Raw genomic sequence first — 25,163 nt, forward strand, 5'->3', positions numbered from 1 at the left:
TGAAGTTCACTTAGATGTTAGAAGATTAGGTCTCTATATATTATAACTTGTAAACAAAGCTCGTTTGGACTTAGGGCTTCCCTTAAGGTCACACTTAACCTCCCTGATAGGATCATTTCTACCAGCGGGAGCCATCCAGCATTTCTGTTCTTGCATTCACCTTCACCGTGTAAACTGCCAAACAGTGAATACAGGCTGACTTAGTGGTCACCATTCAGATACCCTCTCCCAGATTTAGGTTCTTGCAGCAGTGACAAGGAGCTGAGTTCTGGGGCAAGATTATCTTCACTGAGATGTATGTTGGAGGGACCCCAGAAAAAATCATGGATTTTAGGGTGTAGTTGAAAGTTTGTAATGTGGATAGGGGTGGTGGTGATTGTGATCCTGGCACTGAAAGTTACGTTCCCTGGGGGGCTTTGTAGGGACCCTTGCCTCACAAATCAGTGGAGGGATGGGAAGAACTACTGCAAGACACGCCTTTTTTTTCCTTTAAAAAAATGTTTGAAAACTCCTGTTGGTGTGATTTAAGAACTTTTTGCCACACGTGACCATAAAAGGAGGGTTACATAAAATGCTACTGAAGATTACTCCCATGTGAAAGAAAGGCTTCAGTTCAGGATTGATGTTGAGAACTTAATAAATACTTGAAAGCTTATCCTTAAACTGTCCCCCTCCCAAACAAAAAATCAAAGGGAGAGAAAACCCAAAACAACCTTGCTTAAACTTATCAAAAGGGGCTATATTTTATGAGTTTAAGTTACTAGTTGACATCTTTAGACTTTTCTTCTGATTTAGTGTTTTACGCAATTAAGCAGTTACCTGCTTCTGATTTAAAGGAGCAATTTTATTTCCTTTTTTCTAATTTGTTTACTCAATTTTCACTGGTGTGACTATAGAGAAAAGTTAAGGTGTGTGGTTTTTCCAGTTGTCTGTACTTATGGGTTCATAGAGGATATGTACACGTACCGTGTTTTCATTTCCACTGCGCCGTTCACTCCCTAGATACTATGCTGGTGTTTGTTTTTCTGCTGAGGTCTCCCACATTTTTAATCCTTTTTCTGTTATTCCTCCTGAAGGAACCCCATATACTGTACTGCAGTAAATGAGGCTTTTCTGAAACTTCTCATCTTGGACTTTGCATGTAGCATTTCCATTCCTCATGCAGATGAATGAGTTCTCTTTTCCCTACTAACCATCAGGGCCTTGCCTTGTGGAAAGGAGTAGGGTGGTGAAGGAAAGTATTTTGAGACCTTGCCTGGTCTCAATATGGAGTTTGTCACACTTAGATTTTCAAGTGTTCATTTTATACCTTTCCTAAATCTGGATGTAACTTACTTAGTCAAGTGCTGAAGATCTAATGGATGGCCTGTTTTGCAAGGCACTGGGAAAGAAACAAAAGACCAGAACAGTGAGGTTTTGTGGAAAGCGCTTAGGGCGGGGTATTGTAAAACCTGAGTCTTTTTTTTTTTTTTTTTTTGTGAGGAAGATCAGCCCTGAGCTAACGTCCATGCCAATCCTCTTTGCTGAGGAAGACCGGCCCTGAGCTAACTCTATTGCCAATCCTCCTCCTTTTTTTTTTCCCTTTTTCTCCCCAAAGCCCCAGTAGATAGTTGTATGTCATAGTTGCACATCCTTCTAGTAAAACCTGAGTCTTAAGCCTGCTTGAATCATTGCCTGTGTGGTAACATCTTATGAAAGGTGCAGTGTGGTTGCATCATTCTTACATGAACAGTTGTACAGGATTGGGACAAGAAAAAGGGGCCATGTAAATAGTGCGGGCAGTTGTGCTCAGCATGGATTCAGTGAGGGCAGCCCCAGAATGAGTCACCTGTGCACGCGGGTGGTCTCCATTCCCTTTGTGTTCTCATGGTTCCAGCAATCTTGCTATACTGAGAATGAGTCTAGTGTTTAAACTTTCTCAAACATGGTCCCTAAGGGTGACGCAAACTACTTTATTTGGTGTTCAGCTGAAGAAACAGGGATCTATTCTGACATGGGAGAGAAAACTAGCTATTTTTTGTTTATTAAAAGATGGCATGTGAGTCTTTGTGCCATGTAAATGCTAATGTAAAAGATTGTATACCATGTACTTCATGAGTGACTTAAAGGACTTTCAAAGGCAGCTTTGACTAAGCAAAATTGATATATAATTGACTTGGGAATAAGATGCAACCTACACTTACTATCTTTGTTTCTCAGTTTCATCATCTGTCAAATAAGCTGGTATAAGATGATCATTTTCAGCTTTTCCATCCATATAGTATTGTGATATTAAAAGATAAAAACTAAATCATAATCTATTTCCAAGAGACACAAGACTACTAAGGAGAGCTCCAACAGTGGAGTGATTTTAGGTGACAAGGAGTTGTTAGTCATATCTGACATTTCCTGTCATTGCAATGAGCAATGAATGGCCTGAATCTCTGGTGTGGGGAAAGAACAGTGCTGTTCTTTAGAGTGGTCAGTAGACCAGACTGAAATAGATGCTCTTTCTGAATTGGCTAGTTGAGTGCATTAGCCACTTGGAGTGCCTGGCAGTGATCATAGCGGGGGAGTTGTGCTGCTTTCCCTTTAGGAGTGAGTCAGGTTCTCAAATAGCTGAGCAATGGCCAGTAATTCTGAGTCAGCTTAATTCGAAGTCAACTTTTCTTTCTATTTTTACTTATTTATACTCCTAGAATCTTATTGATTATCTGCACCTTCGACTTATTGTCTGACTTAGAGCATTCATGTCTAACTTCTGTAGTGGGTCAGACATTTGATGATTTGGCTAACCCGACAATAGGAGTAACACCCTACTGACTCTTCTGAACATTTTAAAGCAAAATAACTGTAGAGATGCTGGCTTGATGAAACCAGCTGTCATGTACCTAATATTGGTATTTCATTTGGGATCAGTAGGTCTTCACTTTTATAGTCGCCAAATAATTTGGCCTAAGCTAATTCACAGGGCAGAAGCAGTAATAGTCCTGGTTAAACCTGGTCAATCACACGCTGAGGTCAGAGTGTGCAAGTGTTGACTCGCACAAAAGAAACTTTACAACTCCTAAGATACTTATCAACTAAGGGAGTGATTTTATTGATAAGTTATTCCTGTAGGAAAACTGTACATGCTGTCAATAGTAACTTAAAATAATGAAAACAGTATAATAACTATGGGGTGCTCTATTTCCCATAAGATGTATTTAGCAAGTAACTGATGGTAGAAATTGGAAATATGTAATGCTTGAAAGCCGGGGGCATTGGGAGCTATATCCAGTCAGAGCAAGGATGTCTGTCATGGAGAAAGTGACACGGTCTTCAGGAGGAAGAAGGAGCCCTTGATTCCAAAGTGATTTTTCTCAAGGGAAACATTTATTGAGCAGTTACAGTTTACTATATTACATAAGTTGCTGGGGACTTGAAGAGACATAAGACATCTCCCCCTCCCTCAAGGGTCTCGTCGACTTGTAGGAAGTGACTGATGTGTTGGACTCTTGTGTACTTGCCTTCTCAGGAATGAACTACTCATTACATCCAGAAGAAAGCCAGCCAAATAGCATTAATAGTGCTGTGGTTTAATTATAGTCTTGGTATCCTTAATAAGACAGGTCTGAAAGTTTTTTCTCCCTCCTAGCACTTAACCAACGCAGTGGTATTGATGGTTAGTGATGAGTGAAGAGAGAGATAATAATCTTAGTGTGTCCTCTCTCTCTACTTCCTTTTCCTTTGACAAAGAGAACAGCACCAGCCTCTTTCTAAAGGTGAACACTATTTCTTTACAGGAATTTGGTGCCAAGGTAAAGAGAAGCCATTGAGGAGAGATGCTTAAAAGGGAATCAGAGTAGTGATAAAAGAGTACTGACTGCCACAAAGAGGACTTACTAAGAATTACCTGTTTGTGGAGAGAACTTAGGATAGAAACTCTTGAGAGAGAGTAGCTGACATTAGGTCTCAAGTTCTGGGGGAGACTTTCCCCCGAAAGGGGAGCTGTGACTGGTTTCATTATCTGTGCATAGGTAGGATGGTTTGGATTTCTCTTTCAACTCCTAAAAAGGGATTAAGAAGTTAAGAATAACATAAAACCTAGTGAGCCCAGTCAGGTTGTGAGGCTTAGCCTCTGAGGGGCAGCTGAGACGTCCTATCTTCAGAAAGAATTGATTGGAGAGACTAGATACAAGGAAGTGAGAAAGAGTTTAGATTTTCTTGAGCTGTGGTGCTAAGGAAGGAGGGCAGAGAAGACACTAACATCCACGCATGTATATTTGGTTGTCGGAGGCTTCTTTTACTTCACTTGAGATGGTAGATGGTGGAATCTTCTGGTGGGGGTTATGTGCCCATGGTGGTTTTCTTGGCCCGTTGGTCAGATTCTCTGGGTGCTGGCAGCTCCTTTGGTTGGGTGGTTTGCCCACTTGTGTTAGGCCTGATCAGTGATGTTACTAACCTGAGCCCAGGCTGGAAAAGTGTCCAGGTGGAAGAGGCTAATTCCCCATGTATTGATGGCCACCATCACAATCACCAGGCCAATGACATTGACCCCTAGGCCAGCTTTCACCTGCATGACACAAACCAGCACACCCTAGTCACTGAGCAGGCAGCAGCACAGATCCCCAAGTGCTCCCCATCCATGCCCTACACCAAAGCCTTGCCCCTGACATGATCACAGCCCACCTGCTTGGCCCTGATTTGTTCTGGTCACTGCCTGGAGTGCTCTAGTGTTGCCTCGTAGGGTAGCACAGGGCTATGGAAGGATGGGAAAGGCAGGGAGGGCTTGGGGCTGGGAGAGGGCCATTAGAATCAGCTCCACTTATAGCATTCTCACTATCTAGTGGAGGCCTAGAAGGTGTGTACTTGGAACACCAGATCTTGGAATGTGAGAGTTACAAGGAAAAGGATCGTGCAGCTACATGATAGGGAAATGTGTTAAAATTAACCAGGTCTCTTTAAAGCAGGAACTTAGAGCCTTTAAGGTGCTGACACATCTGGGGGACTTGTAGGATTGGCTGTATTCTATGAAGCCTTTGCCACCGTTACTTTTTTTTCCCCCTCAAAGAACAGCTCACGGACGAAGTGTACCTTGGGTTAACCTAGGGAAACAGGTCAGCGGCCTCTGCTCAGCCCTTCCACAGGAAGGTGACACAGGCATGCTAGCTTTGCTTCTTTCTTCTGGAGGAATGTCACCTTCGACTCTGACCCCTTCCATTTCTGCCGTGGTATTGACACGCCCAGGCTGAAGGGGGATGTGAGGGATGACGATGGCAGAGCCAGGGCCAGATGGAAAAATGTACGGTAAGGATAGCTGGCATCCTCCCAGGGAGTAACCAGGCATACAGCGTGTAGCCACAAGTCCACTAGCTGGCATTCAGTTGGGCAAGTTACAAGGGAAAAATGAATGCTAGGAAATTGTTCCAAGCAAATGACTAGACGTGTCACCTCTCTTTCTGGCCTGAGCCCTGGACTTATTAGTCATCCTGGCCCCCTGGACCTTTGAGTGTAGAGAACTGCCCATGTTTCCCAGCAGGTGAGGGGAGCAGGTTCTAAAGGAGTTAAATTAAGGTTGCTTCTGCTGAAAAGGACCACGTAGAGCATCTAGTTTGAACCTCCTCATTTAGCAGATGAAGACATTGAAGTCTCGAGTCAGTGCCCAGGCTGGGAATAGAACCCAGGACTATCTTGCTTCTTGCCATCTGGTGCCTTCGGAAATTACTGGCTCCGATCACTTGATTCCAGGGTAGAAGGCTGGGGGTGAATGGTGGGGGCACAGAGCAGAGGAAATGGGATGGGGGGCAGGAGAGCTGGGGCAGAGCTCAGTATGAGCAGGCTGAGGGTTGTGCAGTAGGATAGGAGGGGGAGAGGGGTGGCTGTGACCGCCCTTCCCTAGGCGTTACAGATGACTTAGATGAGCAGTTGGGAAGGATCTGAATATCTGAGACCCCCACTGAAGCTCTTTGTTCCTTTCCTCCATTTGATACTTACAGAGCTGCTGAGAAGGAGTTTGAACCCTAGTGAAAAAAAAACTTTTTAAACCCTCAGCAAGGGTGAATGGGCCCTATTTCAGACAGTCCTGCCCCAGCAATTTGTGTTGGTTTTTTTTCATCCTTCCCCCACTTCGGTCAGCCCTGGATATTAAGAAGCATAGCTGTGAGTATAGGTTGAGGAGTGGAAGGTGGGTATGCCCAACACTAAAATCAGCCGCAAAATATCTCCTCACAGCCATCTTTTGTGAGCCCAGCTGAAAAGTAAGAAATGAGAAATTTGCCATTGTTGCTTCAGGGGCTTCTTGCTTGGGAGAGCTGAACATAAGGATCCTGTTCTCACAGAATATCTTTCACCCTAGGTTCATACACTTTCTCATACTTCAACTTCTATGAATAAACCAGCAACTCTTTGAATGAATATGCCCACTGGTCCAATGAAGAAACTGAGGCAAAGACTTGTGCAAGCTCATCCTGTGTCTGTTCCAGCTCCTTCTGTCCATGTACCACTTTCTCCCAGATAAGGGTTGGGGAGAGCACATTGTTGCTATTCTTGGTGCTTATGGACCAACCGAAAACGTTTTTACCAGTACCCTTCTTTCTACCACGCTAGATTGAGTGTTTTGACAGACCAAGGACACTGCTACAAAATAATAAACTTTAGGAGAAAGCTGTGCAGCCAGTCATCCCTGTCCTCATGGCAGCTGGGCCTGGCAGGAAGAGGGCACCCATGACTCACCATATCTTTGATCTGGCAGTGCCCGTAGCTGAAGACGATGGCATTGGGGGGATTGCCCACAGGCAGCATCACTGCAAAGGAGATGCACATGGTGACGGGGATCAGGGTGTAGAGTGGATTAATGTGCAGTGTTTCAGACTAGGAGAAGAGAGAATTCAGAAACATTAGCATTGACATTAGACTTGGCATTTTCTGTGGTTAACATCACAAACATGTTTTAAGTGCTGGCTTGGTGTTGGCTAACCTTGGCCGGACACCATGTGCTAGGAGTGGTTAAATCACTGCCCTCAAGGGCATGCAGTGCTGGCCAACCCAAATGGGCTCATGCTGCTCACTCACTTGCCACGGAAACACGGGCTTTGAGTTACTTCCTAGAAGGGATGTTTCATTTCTTGGTGCTGGTCTAATTTTATTCTTTAGCTGAGAAATTCTTTCTTCAAACTCAAATCTCATGAGTAAGCTGCTTTGATTGAAGTAGGGATACTTCACCCTTGGGGTGCAGAACTAAGGTTTTTTTTTTTTCTAGGTAAGATGCTTGCTTTATATGGCATTTGAGACCATAGTGTTGCCTTCAATATTGCCAAGTTTTAACTAAGTGCACTCCCATGCTCACACAAATGAGATGATGGAAGGGAGAAGTTGGAGGGAGACATCTGAGCAATGGGCAAAGAGCGAGGCTAGGGGCCAGTTTGGGGCTAGAAGGAGCAGGAGGATGTTACTTTGTTGGGGTTGGTCATTTCATAGGTCCCACCTCACAGAATGGGACAGATGCTTCATTGTGGCTAGTGCATTACCTTTGGGGCTGCTTAGCCAGACTAAGATCTGGCAGTTGCTCCCCTTCCCTATTCCATTAATAACAAATGGTTCTGAGACCGCGGAATGAGGCTGGCCTTGCTCACAATTCTCAAAACCTCCTGGACAGAGAAATTGGGTGGAGGTGGTGATGATAGTTAGAGCTGTGGTCTTGGTCTTTGCAGCTGTGTGTATTTCTGGGAGCATTTTTGCCTCCATTTTCTGTGGCTCTCTGGCCCTACTGTTGCATCTTATCTCAGAAGAGAAAGGTTGATGATGATTGTGGGGAATTGAAATCCTAGGGTTTTAACGTTATTTTGTTCATTCTTTTGTTTTGACTCAGGGCTGCCCCTAAACTAATCCTAATCCTTTGGAAAAGGTTTCTAGAACCCTTGCTGTGATTTATTAATTTATATATTTACTTCTCAATTGCTATTTAAAAAACTTGATTTTTCAAACTATGGCTTGAACACCGATCAGTGAAGGCTGTGGCAATGACCAGAGGAGAGAGTACAGCCATGGAACTGCTCCCTGCCACCTCAGGCCCTTGGGGCAGCCCATCTAGATATGTGGGAGCCCTGTTCTACTCACCAGGCTGCACAGGATGGGCAAGAAGATGGTGATGGTGGCAGGGTTGCTCACAAACTCCGTGACAATGGACACCAGAATGCATGCCAGCAGGGTGACAGCCCACGGTGGGAGGCTGCTCAGGGACAACATCTGGTGCCCAATCCATGTGGAAAGGCCTGAGCTCTGCAGGAAGACAAGGTGATACAGTTAGAAGAAAGGGGGAAAAACACATTCCCCATGGAATTCTTAGACTCCAGAAGGTCAGGGATGTTGGGGGGCTGGAAGGGACCACCAGGAGGCATCTGATTTGCCTCCCTATTTTCAGGCAGACTGGAGCCAGCAGCATTCCTGATTTTTATGGTTAGAACATTTTTGTAGCCCAGAAAATTCTTTTTTATGATTGTACAACATTAAGTCTTATGGTCTCCTGGTCATTCGTCATGGGGCATGGAGAGCCACCCATCCTAACTGCCATGATCCTTCTTAGGACTTTGCCATGATGGGTTGGCAGGCATTGGAGATCTGTGGGGCCATCAGCCCCTCAACTTCAATCTCATTACCCGTAAGCATAGTCACTTATGGTGACTAAAACAGCCCCAACCTGTTTTAGGTTCAAATCCCATCGTGGATGACATCAGGATCTGCGATCTGCTAGTGCTTTTTGCTGCACAAGATATGAAGGCATATTGCCACTCTTGAATCTTTTCCATGAGCAACATTAGAATAATGTTAGGATAGAATAATTCATTTGGCTGGAAGCTGTTCACCTGTCAATGTGAGGACTCTCCCCCCGCCCCCAAAAATGGAGGGCACCATTGAGTTTTTGTATTGAAAAACCCCACGCTGCCATATGCATTCGCCTGCCCTCTCTTGTCTCCCTTCTATGGTTGACATGCTCTGACATTAACTATTTACCCTAGAGAGTGCAAATGCAATAAAGAAATGGGAGTAGGGCAGAAAGCAAGGTGAGACATTTTATGATTCCTTGAGCTGTAAGTCCTACTCATGTTTCACTATTAAAAACAGCCTCACTACACCGTCAGCAGGCTACCTTTTCTCCTCTTTTCCAAATTCATCAAAAGCTCATTTTATCACCAGAGCACCCGGCCACCTCATAGACAACTGATGACCAAAAGCCTTCAGAATTTTCTCTGCTGTAGCCATTTTCACCTTGGAGCGCTCTTCTTTCTTTGTTCTCTCCACTTGAGAGCTGCAAATCCAGTTATGTGGGCACTACATCAACTAATGGTTGGTACAGAGCCTCGAGGCCTACAGGAACTCGGTAATTGCTACCTCTTGTTACACATTAAACCTGGCTTATTGGCAAAGACTGGGGAGGAAGAGCAGTTAGCTGAGCAGAAACAGTACCTTTTATAAAGAAATGGAATTTTATTTATCATGTTATCCAAACAGTACTCATAAGTAAAGTGAAGTAATTTAATGGCAATTTTTTTCCAATAGAACTGTTTTATACTATAATTTGAAATAAATTCATAAATTAGACTGCAAAGTTAGAAAAAAATACAACAAAGGAAGTCTTAATTTTTTAAAACCTTGATATGGAAACATTTTTACATTGGATTTTCCTCACTAATGTCAAGACTCTGAATTATTTCATACTCGGTAGGAATCACGTATATCATACCCGAATTATATTATTAAAATTAGTAGAGTCAGTAGGTGTTACAGAAATATCAACTATACTATCTATAATACATGCACAGTTTTGGTTAAAAAAAAAAAGTCTTTCCAGGCTAGACTCAGGAGCCAAAACTAAGAACTGAAATTCAATAAAGATAAATAGGATATCCTGAACTTAGAATTAGAAATATTGACAGCACAAAAACAGGACTAGTTTTAGGACTTGAGGTTTCATAGTGGCTAACGATTAAAAGAATGCAGGGTTTTAGTTGAGTGCAATTTCAATATAAATGTTGACATGAGTGCCAATGAAGCCTTGTAAAAGCTTCCATAAAAATCTCGGATGGTACTTGGATCATAGATGAGAGATGGGGCTTGGGTAATATAACTACTCTGCTCTGCAGTAGACTGACCATTTCTGGACCATGTTTGAATAAGGCCAAGGGCAAAGTGTGGTGAGTCCTGGGGCGAGAGACCAGCATGCTAAGAGGTCACTACTTCTATGAGGAATGGTTAAAGGAACTAGGGAGTTTTAGTTGGAAAAAAAGATGATCTAAGGGGATCTAATGACTTTCTTTATTAATAATTATTACCTCAGACAGGGTTCCAAAGGACAGAGCAAGAGCAAACAGTGGAAGACATTCAGAAGACCTGAGCTGAAAGTAAAGAACAACTATTTTTTGTTCCCTGTGCAAGGAGTCCCTGTCACTGGTGGTGTTCAAGCCAGGGGTGTCATGGAGGGAAATCTTACACTGAGTAGGAGATGGGACTCAGTGTCCTCCAAGGTTCCTTTCAAGTGTAGGATTCTGTGACCTTATTGTTAGCGATGCTGATGGCATTTAGGCCCTCACTGAGGGGGCAATCAAAGGTGAGCCAAGTTTAGAATGGGGGAATGTATATAGAGAAGGTGGAGGGAGAAACAGTGGGAACCTTAACCTGATTCATTGGTAGGGTCATTTTCTATTTCAGAAAGGGCTAACACTTTAGGAAATTCAACTATTTTCCACCAGCCCCCTTTAAAAGATCTCATTTCAAATCCTCCCAATCAGGAAATCAAGAAGCATTTATATCAGCCTTAGCATAGATTATCCAAAGGGGCTCAGTATATACATATGGACTGACTGAGGGACAATTTACTGTGTCACTTGGGGTTTCTCTGGGCCCTTACAGACCCTGTCTCCTGTCACTTATCACCACTGTCATCCTCAGAAAGAGATGGCTACAAAATCCAATAAACCTTTCCTTATGGCAGTGTGGGCCCGTAAATGAGGTATGAATGCCCGTGTGCCATGACCCTGTGGCACAGCTGATCTTTAACTCTCTGTTCCCAGTAGTGCTAGCTCAGGGTGGGACAGGATATTCATCCCTGGCTATATTGCTTCCCTTCCCAGTGACTTGGGTGAACATTCACCTCTCCCTCACATCCTTTGAATCTTCTCTCCCAGAACCGTAATGACTCAGGTAAAGCTGCTGGAAAAATATTTGACCCAATAAGAACAGAATTCAAGAGTTACCTTGCTGCCAGAAGCCAGAGCATAGCCTCCTCCCACCAGAATGACAATCTCCCAGGGCATGGTCTTCTGGAAGTCCTTCCACGTGATGATGGGCTCTGTCCCCAGTGAGGGCTCCCGCTTCTCCCCTGGATCACAGGTAGATAGAGAGGTAGATAGATAAACCCCAATGGGGGGGATTTGTGGAGATAGGGGCCCAACTGATGATCTGGATGATTTAGGAGGCTGCTCTGCTATTTTGGGGTGGTGGTGGGGAGAATCAGAAGGGCCTTGGTTAGGCTCCTTCTGAAAATTCTGACTTGAGTATTGGACTAGAGCCAGACCCAACTTCTTCCCTTGAGCTCCTCTCACCGTCATTCTTTTTCCCAAAGCAAGGCTTCTTTGCTGGAATCAGGAAGAGGAGGAAGCCAAGGAAGACAGAGACCGTGGCGTCGGTGCGGTAGCCTTTCCTAGCAAAGAGACAATCAGGGCTGGAGGAGAAGGGTCAGGAAGCCTCATGGGTAACATGAAGTCTCAAGTCACTCTGTCTGAACACAGTGCCTCTTTTTAGCACCTCTTCTAGAGAGGACGTCAACCTTACTTCTTGCCAGTTGCTGCCATGCTATCCAACTGTGGATTTAATTGGCGATGGTTAATGTTGGAGGCAGGGCCTGGCTAGGGTAGATGTCTTACTGTGAATTTATGAGCCCATTAGAAGGAGTGATCAGAAGTTATTTAGATAAAAGAGAGCAGAAAAGGATGAGTCCTCTTTCCTGCCAGAGTCATACTTCCATGTGTGTCTTTTCTCAAATGAGAACCTGGTGCTGAGGAGCTGTGGCCTGTGGCCCGGGCCTCGAGGGAATGTGCAGGGGAGGTACAGGAGCCTGTGTTTGCGTCTCCCTCCACTGGCCTCAGCCACTCCACGGCCAGCCTCTTTACAGCTGGCATTTTACTTTATAGACATTTTCTCCTTTAACTCTCATAACAACCTATGAGACAACTGAGGTTCCAAGAGCTTTAAGGAACCAGACCAAGCTCACATGGCTGGTAAGTGGCAGCACCGGATGGCAACCCAGACTCAGATTCCAAAGACTATTTTTCCTCCTGACTCCACACTGCAGCTTCCCTAAAAAGAGGAGACTTCCGAGGGAATGAAGTGCTTCCTGGGTTCATGACTGCCCCTGAGAGTCTGGAGGGGACACCAGTGGGAACTGCCTGAAGAGTTTCGATGAGGGGGTTGTTCTTCAGGAGGAGACGATATCACTTACTTTTCAAAGAAAGAATCCCAGCCGGGAACAAAGCCAGGCTCCCGGGTAAACCACAGCACGGTCATCAGGATGAAGAAAAATCCAGTCACCATTTCAGGGTAGCTACAGCATAAAGCAGAAAGACTCGCTCCAGGAACGGGGAAATTGCTGTTAATTTTTTCACTTTGCTTCAGGATGCTCCTGTGTTCAGAGCTCCAACACCGGACACATAAAACCAGTTACCGCTTCACCACTCTGAATGGCTGACTGTGAAGTGGGAAGAGGGCTGAGATGATGCCAGAAAATATGACATTAACCATGCTTGCTAGAGAAATCTAGGTGGGAAGGGAACAATAACACAGCACCATACATTTATAAAATAAAATACAGAATGCAGTGAAATGAACCCCTCAAACACTGCCAGTGGGGGTAGGAATTGCTACAACCTTTCTGAGGCAATTTGACGATATATATCAGGAGCCTTAAATTCAGTCATTCCTTTCATCTAAGAAAATAAGCAGAAATGCACATTGAAACATTACCTATTAAAAAATTAAACATTAAAAAGTGGAAACAACCTACGTATCCAATGATATTTCATGACGTTAAATACATGTTGCTATAAATATATGTTAACATGAGATGCATCTAATAATCATGTGTCCACAGCAAAATTAATGACCTGGGAACATAATGACAGTCTAATGCTAAGTGAAAAAAGGCGAGAGAGAAAACTGTGTTCACTATGGACTGAATTTTACCAAAAATACATAGAATTTTGCACAAAAAAGCTTGGAAGGAAAAGTACATCATGTTAACAGTTGTTAACAGTTAACACTCGGATGCTAGGAATGCAAGTCAATTTCAATTTTTTCTTTATATTTTCCTGTGTTTTCTCAATGTTCTACAATGAACATGTATTCCTTTTATAAATTAAAGTTTTAAAAATTACAGCTTATACCTTTTACCCAAAGTTGTACATGCCCATTACCATAAAAGGAGAAACAGCCCTAATATAGAATGCTGGGTTGCTGTGGGAAAGCTGATGGACATGGCTGAAGGTTGGTGAGTGATTTCGTGGACCCTCTGCCTTCAAGTCTGTATATGATGCTGCCTGATGCTCTAAATACAGTACAAAGTCCCCAGCTCCCAACAGTGGCCACAGGATCTTGGGGTGGCCCATTCTGAGCAATGTGAGGAGTGCTGACTTCAGAGAGCATTCAGCCTGTCCCAAGATGGTGGCCGTGCTGTCCTGCGTTGTTCTTTCTCCAGCAGCCCCAACTACGACACTCTACCCCCAGGCCATGGCTATACCTTGGACGCGGAATATAGCAAAGGGAACGGGCAGCCATCTGGAATCAGCCAGCTGGACTTTGGCATTAAATAACCTCTCTAAATGCCTGGATTCATAGTTGTGGGAAATTCCCCCAGCTCAAAGAACTGTGGAGAACAAGGCTGCTTCTGTGCTCACTTTCCCTGCCACACTTTCCCGGGGAAGGAGAGAGGTGAATGGCTGATTTTTACCTAATGGCTCCCAGCTTTTCATATTCCTCTTGGATCCTCTTCTCTGACAACTCTTCCCTTTTGGTCTTCTTCTTCTTGCTCAGAGAGCAGGTCTCTTTAAAACTGAGGGGAGAATGAGCAAAAGAGTAAAGGAAACATGCTTCTGAGGCCCGGAGGAGATCAGGTGTCAGGCAAATACTAGACCACTAGCTTGCTGTGGGCACTTTTCTCCTCTTCACTCACACGCTCTGCCCCTCCAACCGCACCTATCGTATAACTTTTATTTGCCAAGTTTCACAGCCTCTCATCAGTCTTCTCCCCTAGCCTTTTGGTATATCCCTGTGGTATATCAATGTGAAGTTACATCTTATGGACTTGTGCAAGTGTATTTATGTGGGGTTGTTTCTCCATGCTTGTCTTTTACATAAATGAGAGTCAATGTGATGTGGCATACATGTGTAGATGTTTATATGTTTGTGTGTTTCACACACATGTATGTGTGTGTGTTTGTCTAGAGACAAGGCTTATCTGGGGTGAAAGTGGGTTGTTGGTTTACTATTAGCAACACTGGAGGTATAGAAGTATACAGCTATCATTGAATTGACAACAGTCTCTGAGTTATTAAAAAAAATGTCAGCTCAGAGAACATTCCCTGACCAGTGGGAGCCTTGGGTTCCGTGGACTAATAGGAAAACATCATACATATCTTCCTTTTATGTGTTTGAAGCTGATCTAATTTGGAGTAGTTACTGATTGTGAAGAAAAGGTTTGCTAAGCAGGTTAATATTAGAAATAATATTGCAAGAAAAATGTTAAACTTATTATTTTTAGGAGTATAAGCATTTTCCATACGACTAATAAGTATAAATCACTCATGTCTATAAAGTTTAGCCCAAGGCAACTTCTACCTGGAGTCATATTACTTTAGAAGTTAGTTCAAATTATTCTGTATGCTTTAAGAGAAATCAAACTACATTAAACACTCCCCAACTCAGACTTTTTATAAATCAGACAGTTCCTCTAACCAGTTAGTTGGAATTAAGAACATTTCATTGTAGAGCTTATAGTGAAGTCCGTGTATGTTTAGAGTCCACTGCGTCCTCCTCTGAGCATCCTCTGTGGTTACTTGGCAGCTCCCCCTTGAGCGGCACCCTCCAGGGTTTGTGCCATGGCCTTGGATGGACAGGAAAGCCTCACTGCCTTGCTGGCAGGGCCCTGGGACTCACTTGCAGCCCAGAAACAGCCAGTGCATCCAGAACCAGCTGACTACCAGCATGATGAGGGAGATGGGGAAGCTGAAGAGGAACCAGGTGCCGAAGTTGACCACCTCTGCAGCTGGGTACTGGCTGGAGGGGAAAGAACCAGGTCAGCGATTAGAAGGGTAAATTTCCATGCGGTATTTTGGGGGTAATAAGCTAAATGCTCCTTAAGAAGAGATACAGAGGAGCTAACAGTGGAGATAGTGATAACAATATGGTGAAACATTATCTAGAACTCACTTATCTGACAGTTGCAACTGTACAGAGCCCAGCCAAGAATTATAAAGTAAAAAAAAAGGCATCTAAGCAACCAAAATAGATATCATTGAAGTGTATATACTTTGCTCTCAGGAGAGTCACTCAGGATCTCTTTGCTCTTAATTCACGTAAAGATGCTGATTAAGTTTACTCATCTGGTTTTCAAGACAACAGAGAATGGAGAGAGCAGTCTGGTGTACTTTGTTTAAAAGTCACTGAAAGAATGTGAGTTTTAATAGGGGGACACAAGGCACCAATTCTGGAGAACTTTGGACTCTAGAGCCTCCTGAAGGTTCCAGGTGTTGACTGTGCCCATAGGAGAACCATGACTTGGATTCTCCAAATCTTTTATCGACGTCCGCTGCTGTCTTAGGGTGCCAGGGAAGTTGCCTGGAGGACTCCTCGTTCACCATTGGGCAGAGCTGTAGCCCCCAGCCCAGGTGTTTCCTGGGGAGCCAGCATGGACCCCTGTGAGCCATGACTATAGCCTAGACAAGGCCTGTGTTTCTTTTCCCTTGGGCCTTTCTTGTGGGACTGGGCACAGAACTCCTCTAAGGTGGGAGGAGACTGTGCCCCTCTTCACGCAAGGCACTGCGTGGAAAAAGAAGGGCCAAAAGCAGGATCCCCCACAGAGAGAATGCAATGGAAGGACAGGATGCAAGAGTGTTTCATCTTCTCTGTCATCGCAGGGACATCTACTGTGGGCTGGTCATGGACTTACCTTTACTAACATCCATGTGCCTCTTGGGGAAGTTATGACAGCTTGTGCCCTCCCTAAAGGCCAGATTCGGTCACTGATAGTGGGGACTGGGAAGAAGGGCTTTTCAAGCTAGATGGACGCTGGAGGGCATAAATCATTCAGTGACTCACTATGGGCTGCCCTGGGCTAGAAGGCATAAAGTCTGTGGCATCATCTCTTCTCTGTACATAAAAGCCCAGGCCCTGCTCCTGGATCCAGGAAAAGGAATGGACATTTAGAATAGATTAAATAGACTTTTGTGGATAAATGTGAGGGCCTAATGCCATTTAGAGCACTTTTATTTTTATTTTTTATTTATTTATTTTTTAGAGCACTTTTAAAAGTGAGAGTATATATACTGAGTGTAACAACTAATTTGTAGGTTTTTTAAACACAGCCAAAATGATCTCTGGGGGTGGTATGTTCGCCATGTCAAGAAAAACAGCATGGTGGCACTTTCAGACCAGTGGGGATCCAGGGAGCCTACCTTCCTTTCCTAGAATCCTTATTGTACAGGTAAGCCACAATTATGACTAAATGTACCATTTCACGACCCAAGAAGTAGACTATGAATATGAATTGGCTCAATCACAAAATGAACCAGAAATTAAAGAGCAGAAACTCAGAGCCTGGACAGAGTAACATGATGTGAGGAGTCCATGAAGCTCAGATCCTGGAGAATTAAGTCTTAAACTTTCATTGGTCTTTCCCCCTGCCTCCTCCCCCGCTTCCTCCCCTTTCCATCCTTCTTTCTTTCCCTTTCCTGCTAAAATGAAAGGTGTGTTTCTTCTCTTGTCCGTGATTAATCTTTACTCTTTGCTCTGGATCCCATCCCTTTTTGTTTTCTCAGTGACGTCACTCTATCAATCATCTCCTCTTTCCCAAATCTTTAATTTTCCTCTCATCTGGATTGTCCCTATCAGCATTTAAATGTCTTCCATCTTAAAACCCCTGTCTTGACCCTTTATTATCTCCCTTTATTCTCATCCTGTATCTTTCCTCCCCTCCACAGCCAACTCTCCATTTCCTCACCTCCGTCTTACTACTCAACTCACTGAAATTTGGCTTCTTTTCCCACCACTTGATCAAATTGCTTTTGCCTAGGTCACCAGTAACCTCTATGTCACCAAATCCAATGGATACATTTTTGCCCATATTTTGCTTAATCATTCAGCAACTTTAAACAATGTGAACCACTCCTTCCTCCTTGAACCACTTTCTTCCCTTGGGTAGAATGACACGAGATTTTCTTCTTTCTTGTCTGATACCCTGTTATTCTCTCTTTGGTAGTCTACTTTAAATGTTCCAGCTTAATAATTAAGCCCCCTGCTCCACTCACTCTACATGTTCTTCCTGAGTAATTTTCACTCTTGTGGCTTCAGTTTCCACGTGCATGCTGCTAGGACTGACACCATCTAATTTGTGGGGCTGAGTGCAAAATGCAAGTGTGGGGCCCCTTACTCAAAAATTATTGAGAATTTCCAGATGGTGACAGCAGAGCATTAAACCAAGTTTGGGGCCCTTCTGAGCATGGTGGCCCTATGTGACTGCACAGGTTGCATGTCCATGAAGACAGCCCTGCAGGCCACTGACTTCAAATATATGCCTTCAGCCTAAAAATTTCTCTTGAGATTCAGAGCTATATCTCCACTGGACATCTCAACCCCTACATCAACCTTTCCTTATCTTTCCCCTCATTTAGGTCAAGGGCAACTCTGTTCCCTCAGCAGCCAAACCAGGAGCCTGACACTCAGACTTGGCCTTTCCCTCTCTCAGGCTCTTTCTAATCTAAGCCAGTCAACTCTACCTCTGAATTTCTCTCAAATCTGACAATTTCTCCTCTCCACTGCCACTGTTGTCCAGCCCACCGTCAGCTCTCTGCCGGGCATCTGCAGCAGGGTCCTAAATTGTCTTCCTGCTGCCTGCTTTCTCCTCTCCAAGCCATTCTCCATTTTTTTTGTGTGTGAAGAAGATCAGCCCTGAGCTAACATCTGATGCCAATCCTCCTCTTTTTGCCAAGGAAGATCGGCCCTGGGCTAACATCCATGCCCATCTTCCTCTACTTTATATGGGTTACCACCACAGCATGGCTTGATAAGCGGTGTGTCAGTGCACGCCCAGGATCCGAACCCTGGGCCGCTGCAGCGGAGCATGCCCGCTTAACCGCTATGCCACCGGGCAGGCCCCACCATTCTCCATTCTTTAAGTCCAGACTGAGTTTTTAAAGATTTTATTTATTTATTTATTTTTCCCCCCAAAGCCCCAGCAGATTGTTGTATGTCATAGCTGCACATCCTTCTAGTTGCTGTATGTGGGACGCGGCCTCAGCGTGGCCGGAGAAGCGGTGCATCGGTGCGCGCCCGGGATCCAAACCCGGGCCGCCAGCAGCAGAGCGTGCGCACTTAACCGCTAAGCCACGGGGCCGACCCACACTGAGTTTTTAAAACTATAAATCTGAGACTGAGTTTTTAAAACTATAAATCTGGGGCTGAGTTTTTAAAACTATAAATCTGGGGCTGGCCCTGTGGCTTAGCGGTTAAGTGCATGCGCTCCGCTGCTGGCGGCCCGGGTTCGGATCCCGGGCGTGCACCGATGCACCGCTTCTCCGGCCACGCTGAGGCCGCGTCTCACATACAGCAACTAGAAGGATGTGCAGCTATGACATACAACAATCTGCTGGGGCTTTGGGGGGAAAAATAAATAAATAAATAAAATTATTAAAAAAAAAACAAACAAACTATAAATCTAATCACCTCACTCCCTCCCTAAAATTCTTCAAAGGCTTCTCACAGCCTTTTGGGTGAAGTCTAAGTTCCTTAGTGGGACTTGCGAGGCCCCTTGTGATCTGTGTGTCCGCCTCCCTGCCTCCTTTTGCCCTCTCATCATTTTCTTTTATGTGCTCTGCTCCCTTTCCTCTGAGCCCTCCTACTCACTGTTGTCTTTGTCTGGAAAATCTCCCTTCATCTACTTTACTCTAATTCATGCTTCAGGTCTGTACTTTCATCATCACCTTTTCAGGAAGGCGTTTCCTCCCTCTGGGCTGGGTGAGCTCCCCCAGCAGGGCTCTCCTGGCAGAATCCTGCCCTTCTCCAGTTCCATTTAACTGTAATGACTTGATTGTCTCTTTTCCCTCCTGGAAAAGAAACTGTTCTAGTATCATTTTCTGCTGTATCCTTAGCACTTAGTCCCATTCCTGACACATAGTGGGTGGTTAGCAAATATTTGTTGACCAAGTGAATTACTTACTTGTTGAAGTGTTCCAAGAAAATAAGGCTGGTGGAGGTGCCAATGATGGTGGTCAGGCCCCCAATGGTGGCAGCATAAGATATGCTCAGAGAGAGGCACTTGCAGATCATTTGGTCATGCTGGGACTTGTACTTTCTGTTGAGTTCCTGGTTCCTGGGCCCCGGGGTCAGGACTAGTGGCTTTTCCTACCAAAGGAAAATCAGTGAGTCTCTCCAACCCAGCTCGGGCTGTCCGGCAGTCAAACCATGAAAAACAGGGGCACCGTGGTGCAGTGGAAAGGTTCTGAGTTTGGGTGTCAGAAAGACAAGTCCCAACCCCAGTTCTACCACTTACCAACTTGGTGGCCCCACCAAGCTGCAGTTTCTTTTTCTGTAAAATAGGGAAAATCCTATTTTCTCTGCCAGATTGTTGTGAAGAGTAAATGAAGTAATATATCTAAAGCACTTGGAACACTTCCTGGCATTTGATGAATGGTAAGCTATAATTATTTTTGTTGTTGTTAATATTAACAGCTTGTACTGTTTTTTACTTAAATTCCAGTAAAACTGGTTGCTCTCCACTTTGTGTTTGAATAACACATAGAAGATGGTTGTTCTATCTGGAGTTAAAATGACAGTGCTGATTGGGAGATGACTAAAAAATAAGCCTTGGATTACAGAAGGAATCTAGCTTTAATTGGGCAGAGGGTCGAAGTGTGTTTCTCTCCTCCCTTCTTTCCTGACTTATTTTTCCTTCTTGCCCATTGGCCTTTCCTCCCCCTTGCACATAAGCCTTGCCACGGTCCTTGCAGGCTCTGCTTGGCCCAGGTGATGTCCTTTCAGGGTCAGAGTTTACTGACCTCTGGTCTTAAGAGTGGACTAAAGAAGTGAGTGCCATCTGCCCCTCCAGACCTGGCCTGCTCTCACTGAGTCTTCGTGAGACTAGGAGCAGCCTGGCCCAAATGTCAGCAGGCTAGGTCATAGGAAAACCACGGGGAAGAGGCCCCGTTGCCACATTTCTCAAAGTCCTTAACCACTGCTCTATCTTCCTAGGAGGGCCCAGGTACGTCTGGACCCTTCCAAACCTTCCTGAAAGATTCATTAATTATCAGAGCTGGAAGAAACTTCATAGATTCTCTGGTCCAGCGGTTTTCTACAGTCCTTTCTTCTAATGAAATTTTACCTGGACCTCCAATATATAAAACATAAATGTAGCATTTAATTGGCATATGTTTATTTTATAACTGAAAGTAGAGACATATGGTCAGGGAGACTTGGATTTGAATCGAGGGGCTCCTCTCACTAGCTCTGAGGCCTTGGGCATGTGATGTCATCTCTCTGCCTCATCTGTAGACATAGAGTTCAAAATTGTTACCTCATTGAGCCAAGACTAGAGAGAAAATGCTTAGCACAGTGCTTGGTACATAATAAATGTTTAATAAATGGTGGCAGTTATTTATGATGATGATGAATGTGAAATAATTGAGATTATGTTGATGAACACAGAAATTTGAAATTGAGAGTTACAAGTGATGTTTGTAATTTTATACCTTACAGCTTCAACATCCATTTTACTTCTGCCTTTTGTTTCAGTGGAATGGTACCAGGGAAATCCTTATTCACATAGAAAAGCAGTTGCCTTACAATCTCAGGGTACTCAAATAAAACATTTGCAATGTCCCTGAAGGACCTTTATGGAATAGTTTGAACAGCTCTGATCTAGACCAATCCTCAGCTTTTATACTTGTAATTGGGGCTCAGACAGTAGAATGACTTGCCAAAGTCAACAGTGAGTTAGATGTTTTATCTCCATGGCACACGCAGGCCAGACGTATATGTGGATAGAGTGCCTGGTGACAGCTCACTAGCCTGACGCCCTCACAACTTCAAGACCAATGGCCCTTGGAAAGCTCAAGGCATTTCATGTAGGAAACAGGGTCAGGAGGTGCAGTTGCGTTACCTGGGGTGGGTGCCACTTCTTGCCCTGGTGGTTTGCAGTCTTGACAGGATTGGTGATTGTGGGCACACCATTCAGGTTCTGTCAGGACAAAGACCATCACACTAATCAGGAAGAGGATGTGGAAGAACTCGACAAGTACCACCCCATCGTCCCAGGGGCGCCTCACACCTCAGCCCTGTGGGAATCAGACCAGAAGCCAGGGAAAGCATGCAGTTATGAGCCACCCCGACTATGCCTGCCTCCCTTTCACAGGTTCCCATCCAGCCTGGTGTCAAGCACCCCATTTGAAGTGGCTTTTGAAACTTGGCAGAACATGGCTCTGTCCTTATAGGAGAGCTTGACTTTCTGGAACTTCATTAGCTAATGAAGAATCCTTCATTTTTCTTTAACAAAAAGAAAATGAAAAAAAAAAAAAATCTCACCATAACAAAGTCCACAGTTTGGACTGATGTAAGAAGAGATGTACAACCAGATTCAGGGGGAGGGAGTGAGGCCGAGTAGCAGTGTGCAGGTAAACTTTGCTTTCCCCTATAAAGCAAACTTTGCTTTCCTTTCCCTTTTTATAATACAATTTTTGTAAATGGAATCCCCACTGCAAGGAATCCTAAGGGAAAATCTGTGGCTCTTGAAAATCTGGATGGCTGAGTACTGGGTTTCCATGAAAAAAGGTTGTCCTGTACTTTATGTGGCTAGACCCACTGGGGTTCAGAACTCCCCAGGCCCACGCCAGGAGCCTGTCCAGCCCTCCTTATGTCCAGGCTTATGTGAGCACCTCTCTGTTCTCACATCAGTGGAGGCCACTGGGCTCTAGGACAAGCTGCCAGGCATCTCTGTCCCTGAGTTATCTTGAGAGACTTTCAAGTAACCTCAAAGTGCAGGAAGAACCCAAGGCCATACCTTGTTCTGCATCAGAGAAGTGAAGTCTGCAGTTGATGTGCTAGAACAAAGCAAAGGACATGAGAGAAACAACAGTGGTCCAGACTTCGTGAGATGGGAATTCTCCCCACACATGGCCGTTTGGTATATTGACCTCTCTAGACTCTGTTTTTCTAGGCTACAAAGAAGAGGAATCTCACCCTAGTCTTCCTCGCCTTCTGGAGATGCTGTCAGGATTCTTGGGGACAGGGGCCTGCTCCTTCCTGAGGCCAGGGCAGTGCGTTTCCTTTGAAGTGATACTGACACTCCTAATAATGGCTAACATGGACTGCTTAGTGGGTGCCGAGCACTCAAATAATGGGCTTAAATCCTCACGACACTGTTAATCCTCATAACGGACCGATGGTGCAGGTCACTACGTGCGTTTACAGAGTAGGAAACCAGGCAGAGAGGTTACCAACTTCCTGAGGGCACTGGGGTGCTAAGTGGTGGCTCCGGATAGGAGCCCGTCTCCCTCTGCCTAGACAGCCTGAGCCCCTGACCACGTCCTCACTGGCTGACTCCATCATGGTCACTATCTAGGAAGAAAAACTTGTGAAAGGCTTATCTGAGGCAACAAGAGCAGAGAGGGCCCTGACTGCACGTGGTGAAGGGCAAGTGAGACAAGAAGATGGAGAATTTCTGCTCAGAAACTGCACCTCAGGGGTGGCAGTTGACTGTGAGTGCTGAGTCCTTCCACACCTGCTGGTCCTAGCCTTTGCCTTGAGTAGAGAGGAAGCTGAGGGTTTAACTGTCACATTACTGACTTGCACTGAATACTAATGCTTCTGGTTTGTCTTAGTTCTGAGGGGGGTGGGTGCTACGAGCTCACCCACCGTGAAGACAAAGGAGAGGGGCTGGACACACGTGCAGGGCGTGGGGTCCTGTAGCCATCACCCGTCTCCAGCTACATCAGGGGAGGATACAGGGTTGATGGGGGTTCACAGGGGAGCATTCTTTGGAGAGAGTCGTTAGTCTGGGAGGAGTAGAGTGTTGTGACGTTTCCCCTCCCTCCTTCCCAAGTCGGGTGACGGGTGATGAGGGCAGGCAAGGAGCCCCTCAGCCAGCATGGGAGGAGCAGGCCGCCCTCGAAAAGACTGCATCCCCACACCACCAACAGCCCCGGCTCCCTCCAGCACTCAGCTGAGAGAGTTCTAGGGACAACTGAGGTTTTGCTTTGGAATTTGGGGATACATATTTGTGTCTGGAAAAGAACAAAGGCAAGAGGCCAACGGGCACTGCCTGCAAGGCCAGAGTGAGAAGGAAAGAGTCCTGCGATGGGAGCAGCCTGTGCTTTCAGTGTTCAGCAGGGCAACGGTGCCTGGTCTTGTCAAGGGTGGGCGCACTGGAGGGTAGCTGGGCTAGAGCCATCTTGAAAAGGCCCTGCCGAAGATGCAGAGGTGACCGGAGCAAAGGGGCTGTGGGGAGTGAGCCACCAGAGCCCAGAACTAAGGGGAGGCCGAGTGGTCATCCAGGAGCACCTGACTACCGCCATCAGGCCTGCGGCTATGCACAGGTGGCCTCAAGGGGACACTCCAAAGACCTTGAAGGTAGGTGCCCAACAAGTGAAAGAGCCAGGGTCTGAATCTCAGAGAGGGCACCAACCCCACTCTACAATTCCTCCGGCCCAGTCCCTTTTTGCCCCTTTATCTTTCCTGTGCCCTACAGCCTCTGCCCTAACCCTGGAGAAGTCAGAAGCAGCCGGGTGAGTTGTGAGGGGCAGAGGAGAAGAGGGAGGTGGAGGAAGAGTGAAAGAGGAGTTGACTCTGTCCCACTGACTTTTACTTCTTACTCTGCAGACCTGGGTGAGTTGTGAGGGGCAGAGGAGAAGAGGGAGGTGGAGGAAGAGTGAAAGAAGAGTTGACTCTGTCCCACTGACTTTTACTTCTTACTCTGAAGACCTGGGCTGAAGTGGGTGGGTGTGAGCATAAGAGGAGGAGGAAGGACCTCTGGATGAGAGATTAAGTTTTGATGTGAGTCTGGACTAGACTGCTGAATATCTGAAAATGAGATTGTTCTAAAATCTGAAAGGAATCAGAAGAACTATGGGATTTGCCTGCGATATCATCAAGGGCCATGGAGGGAAATCCAATATGGTACACCTGAAGACTGTGGTGAGAGGAAAATGAAGCCATTTCCTGATGGCACCCTTCTGTGTCCATCCCGTTACATATGCTGGTTTCACTCAATGTGAGTTCTCCATTTCTTATGAAAAGACCAAATTACAAAACTGAGCTCTATTACAAATCCAGCTTTTAAAGTGTAATATTAATCATAGTATTCCTTGAAGACCACATTTTGATATAGAATCTCCAAAAGAAATCAGCTGTTAATGGATCTGTTTCACATGAATGTTTGAGATTGTATTTCTCCTTTTTTAGCTTCTTTCTACCATCACATGGCTCTCTCACCAGCTGTCCTCTAATCCCCTACCTGTCACCTAATTTTTCTTTGCCATATCTAATGAGACTAAATCTAGTAAGACCATATCTAATATCTATAAAATCCTTTGTGATTCTCTAAGAAATCTCCAGTGACATTTATTATGCGAGTGTTTTTCCATTAATAGATTAAACGTATTATTCTCCTAAGAGGGACATCAATTTAGATGAAATTCTACTTGGGAGATGTATGGAAAATTCACATACCCCTCAGATTCAGTGTAGTCATTTTTTCTTTTCTCTCATCACTGCAACACCCTGTGGTTAAGGGAGTTGCCCTCAAGATCTTGGCAAGGGGCTCTCGGGTGTTACTGGAGAGGAAATCGGGGCAGGGAATGTGGTGGTGTGGCAAGATGTGAGCTTGGCCCATACATCTGAAAGAGCTGTTTAGGGGCTCAGGCCCCAGCTTTCCTGACCCCTGGAATGGACCT

General features: G+C 45.1%; 1 protein-coding gene across 1 annotated transcript in view; it reads right to left on the reverse strand.

Moving 5' to 3' along the window:
• Nucleotides 1-3,312: 3,312 nt before the first annotated feature.
• The window catches only part of SLC13A4 (solute carrier family 13 member 4), a 42,415-nt gene continuing 20,564 nt past the window's right edge, over nucleotides 3,313-25,163 (reverse strand). Inside the window, exons 6-16 of the mRNA XM_058530833.1 lie at nucleotides 22,274-22,313; nucleotides 21,377-21,454; nucleotides 19,439-19,623; nucleotides 15,163-15,282; nucleotides 13,958-14,059; nucleotides 12,455-12,556; nucleotides 11,559-11,656; nucleotides 11,211-11,335; nucleotides 8,077-8,238; nucleotides 6,694-6,831; nucleotides 3,313-4,534 (exon numbers count right to left, since the gene is read on the reverse strand). Coding sequence (XP_058386816.1) covers nucleotides 4,397-4,534; nucleotides 6,694-6,831; nucleotides 8,077-8,238; nucleotides 11,211-11,335; nucleotides 11,559-11,656; nucleotides 12,455-12,556; nucleotides 13,958-14,059; nucleotides 15,163-15,282; nucleotides 19,439-19,623; nucleotides 21,377-21,454; nucleotides 22,274-22,313 — 1,288 coding nt within the window. The 3' untranslated portion in view covers nucleotides 3,313-4,396. The remainder of the gene's footprint in view (nucleotides 4,535-6,693; nucleotides 6,832-8,076; nucleotides 8,239-11,210; nucleotides 11,336-11,558; nucleotides 11,657-12,454; nucleotides 12,557-13,957; nucleotides 14,060-15,162; nucleotides 15,283-19,438; nucleotides 19,624-21,376; nucleotides 21,455-22,273; nucleotides 22,314-25,163) is intronic.

This window comes from Diceros bicornis, chromosome 3, assembly GCF_020826845.1.
Source record: "Diceros bicornis minor isolate mBicDic1 chromosome 3, mDicBic1.mat.cur, whole genome shotgun sequence".
NCBI lineage: Eukaryota > Metazoa > Chordata > Mammalia > Perissodactyla > Rhinocerotidae > Diceros > Diceros bicornis.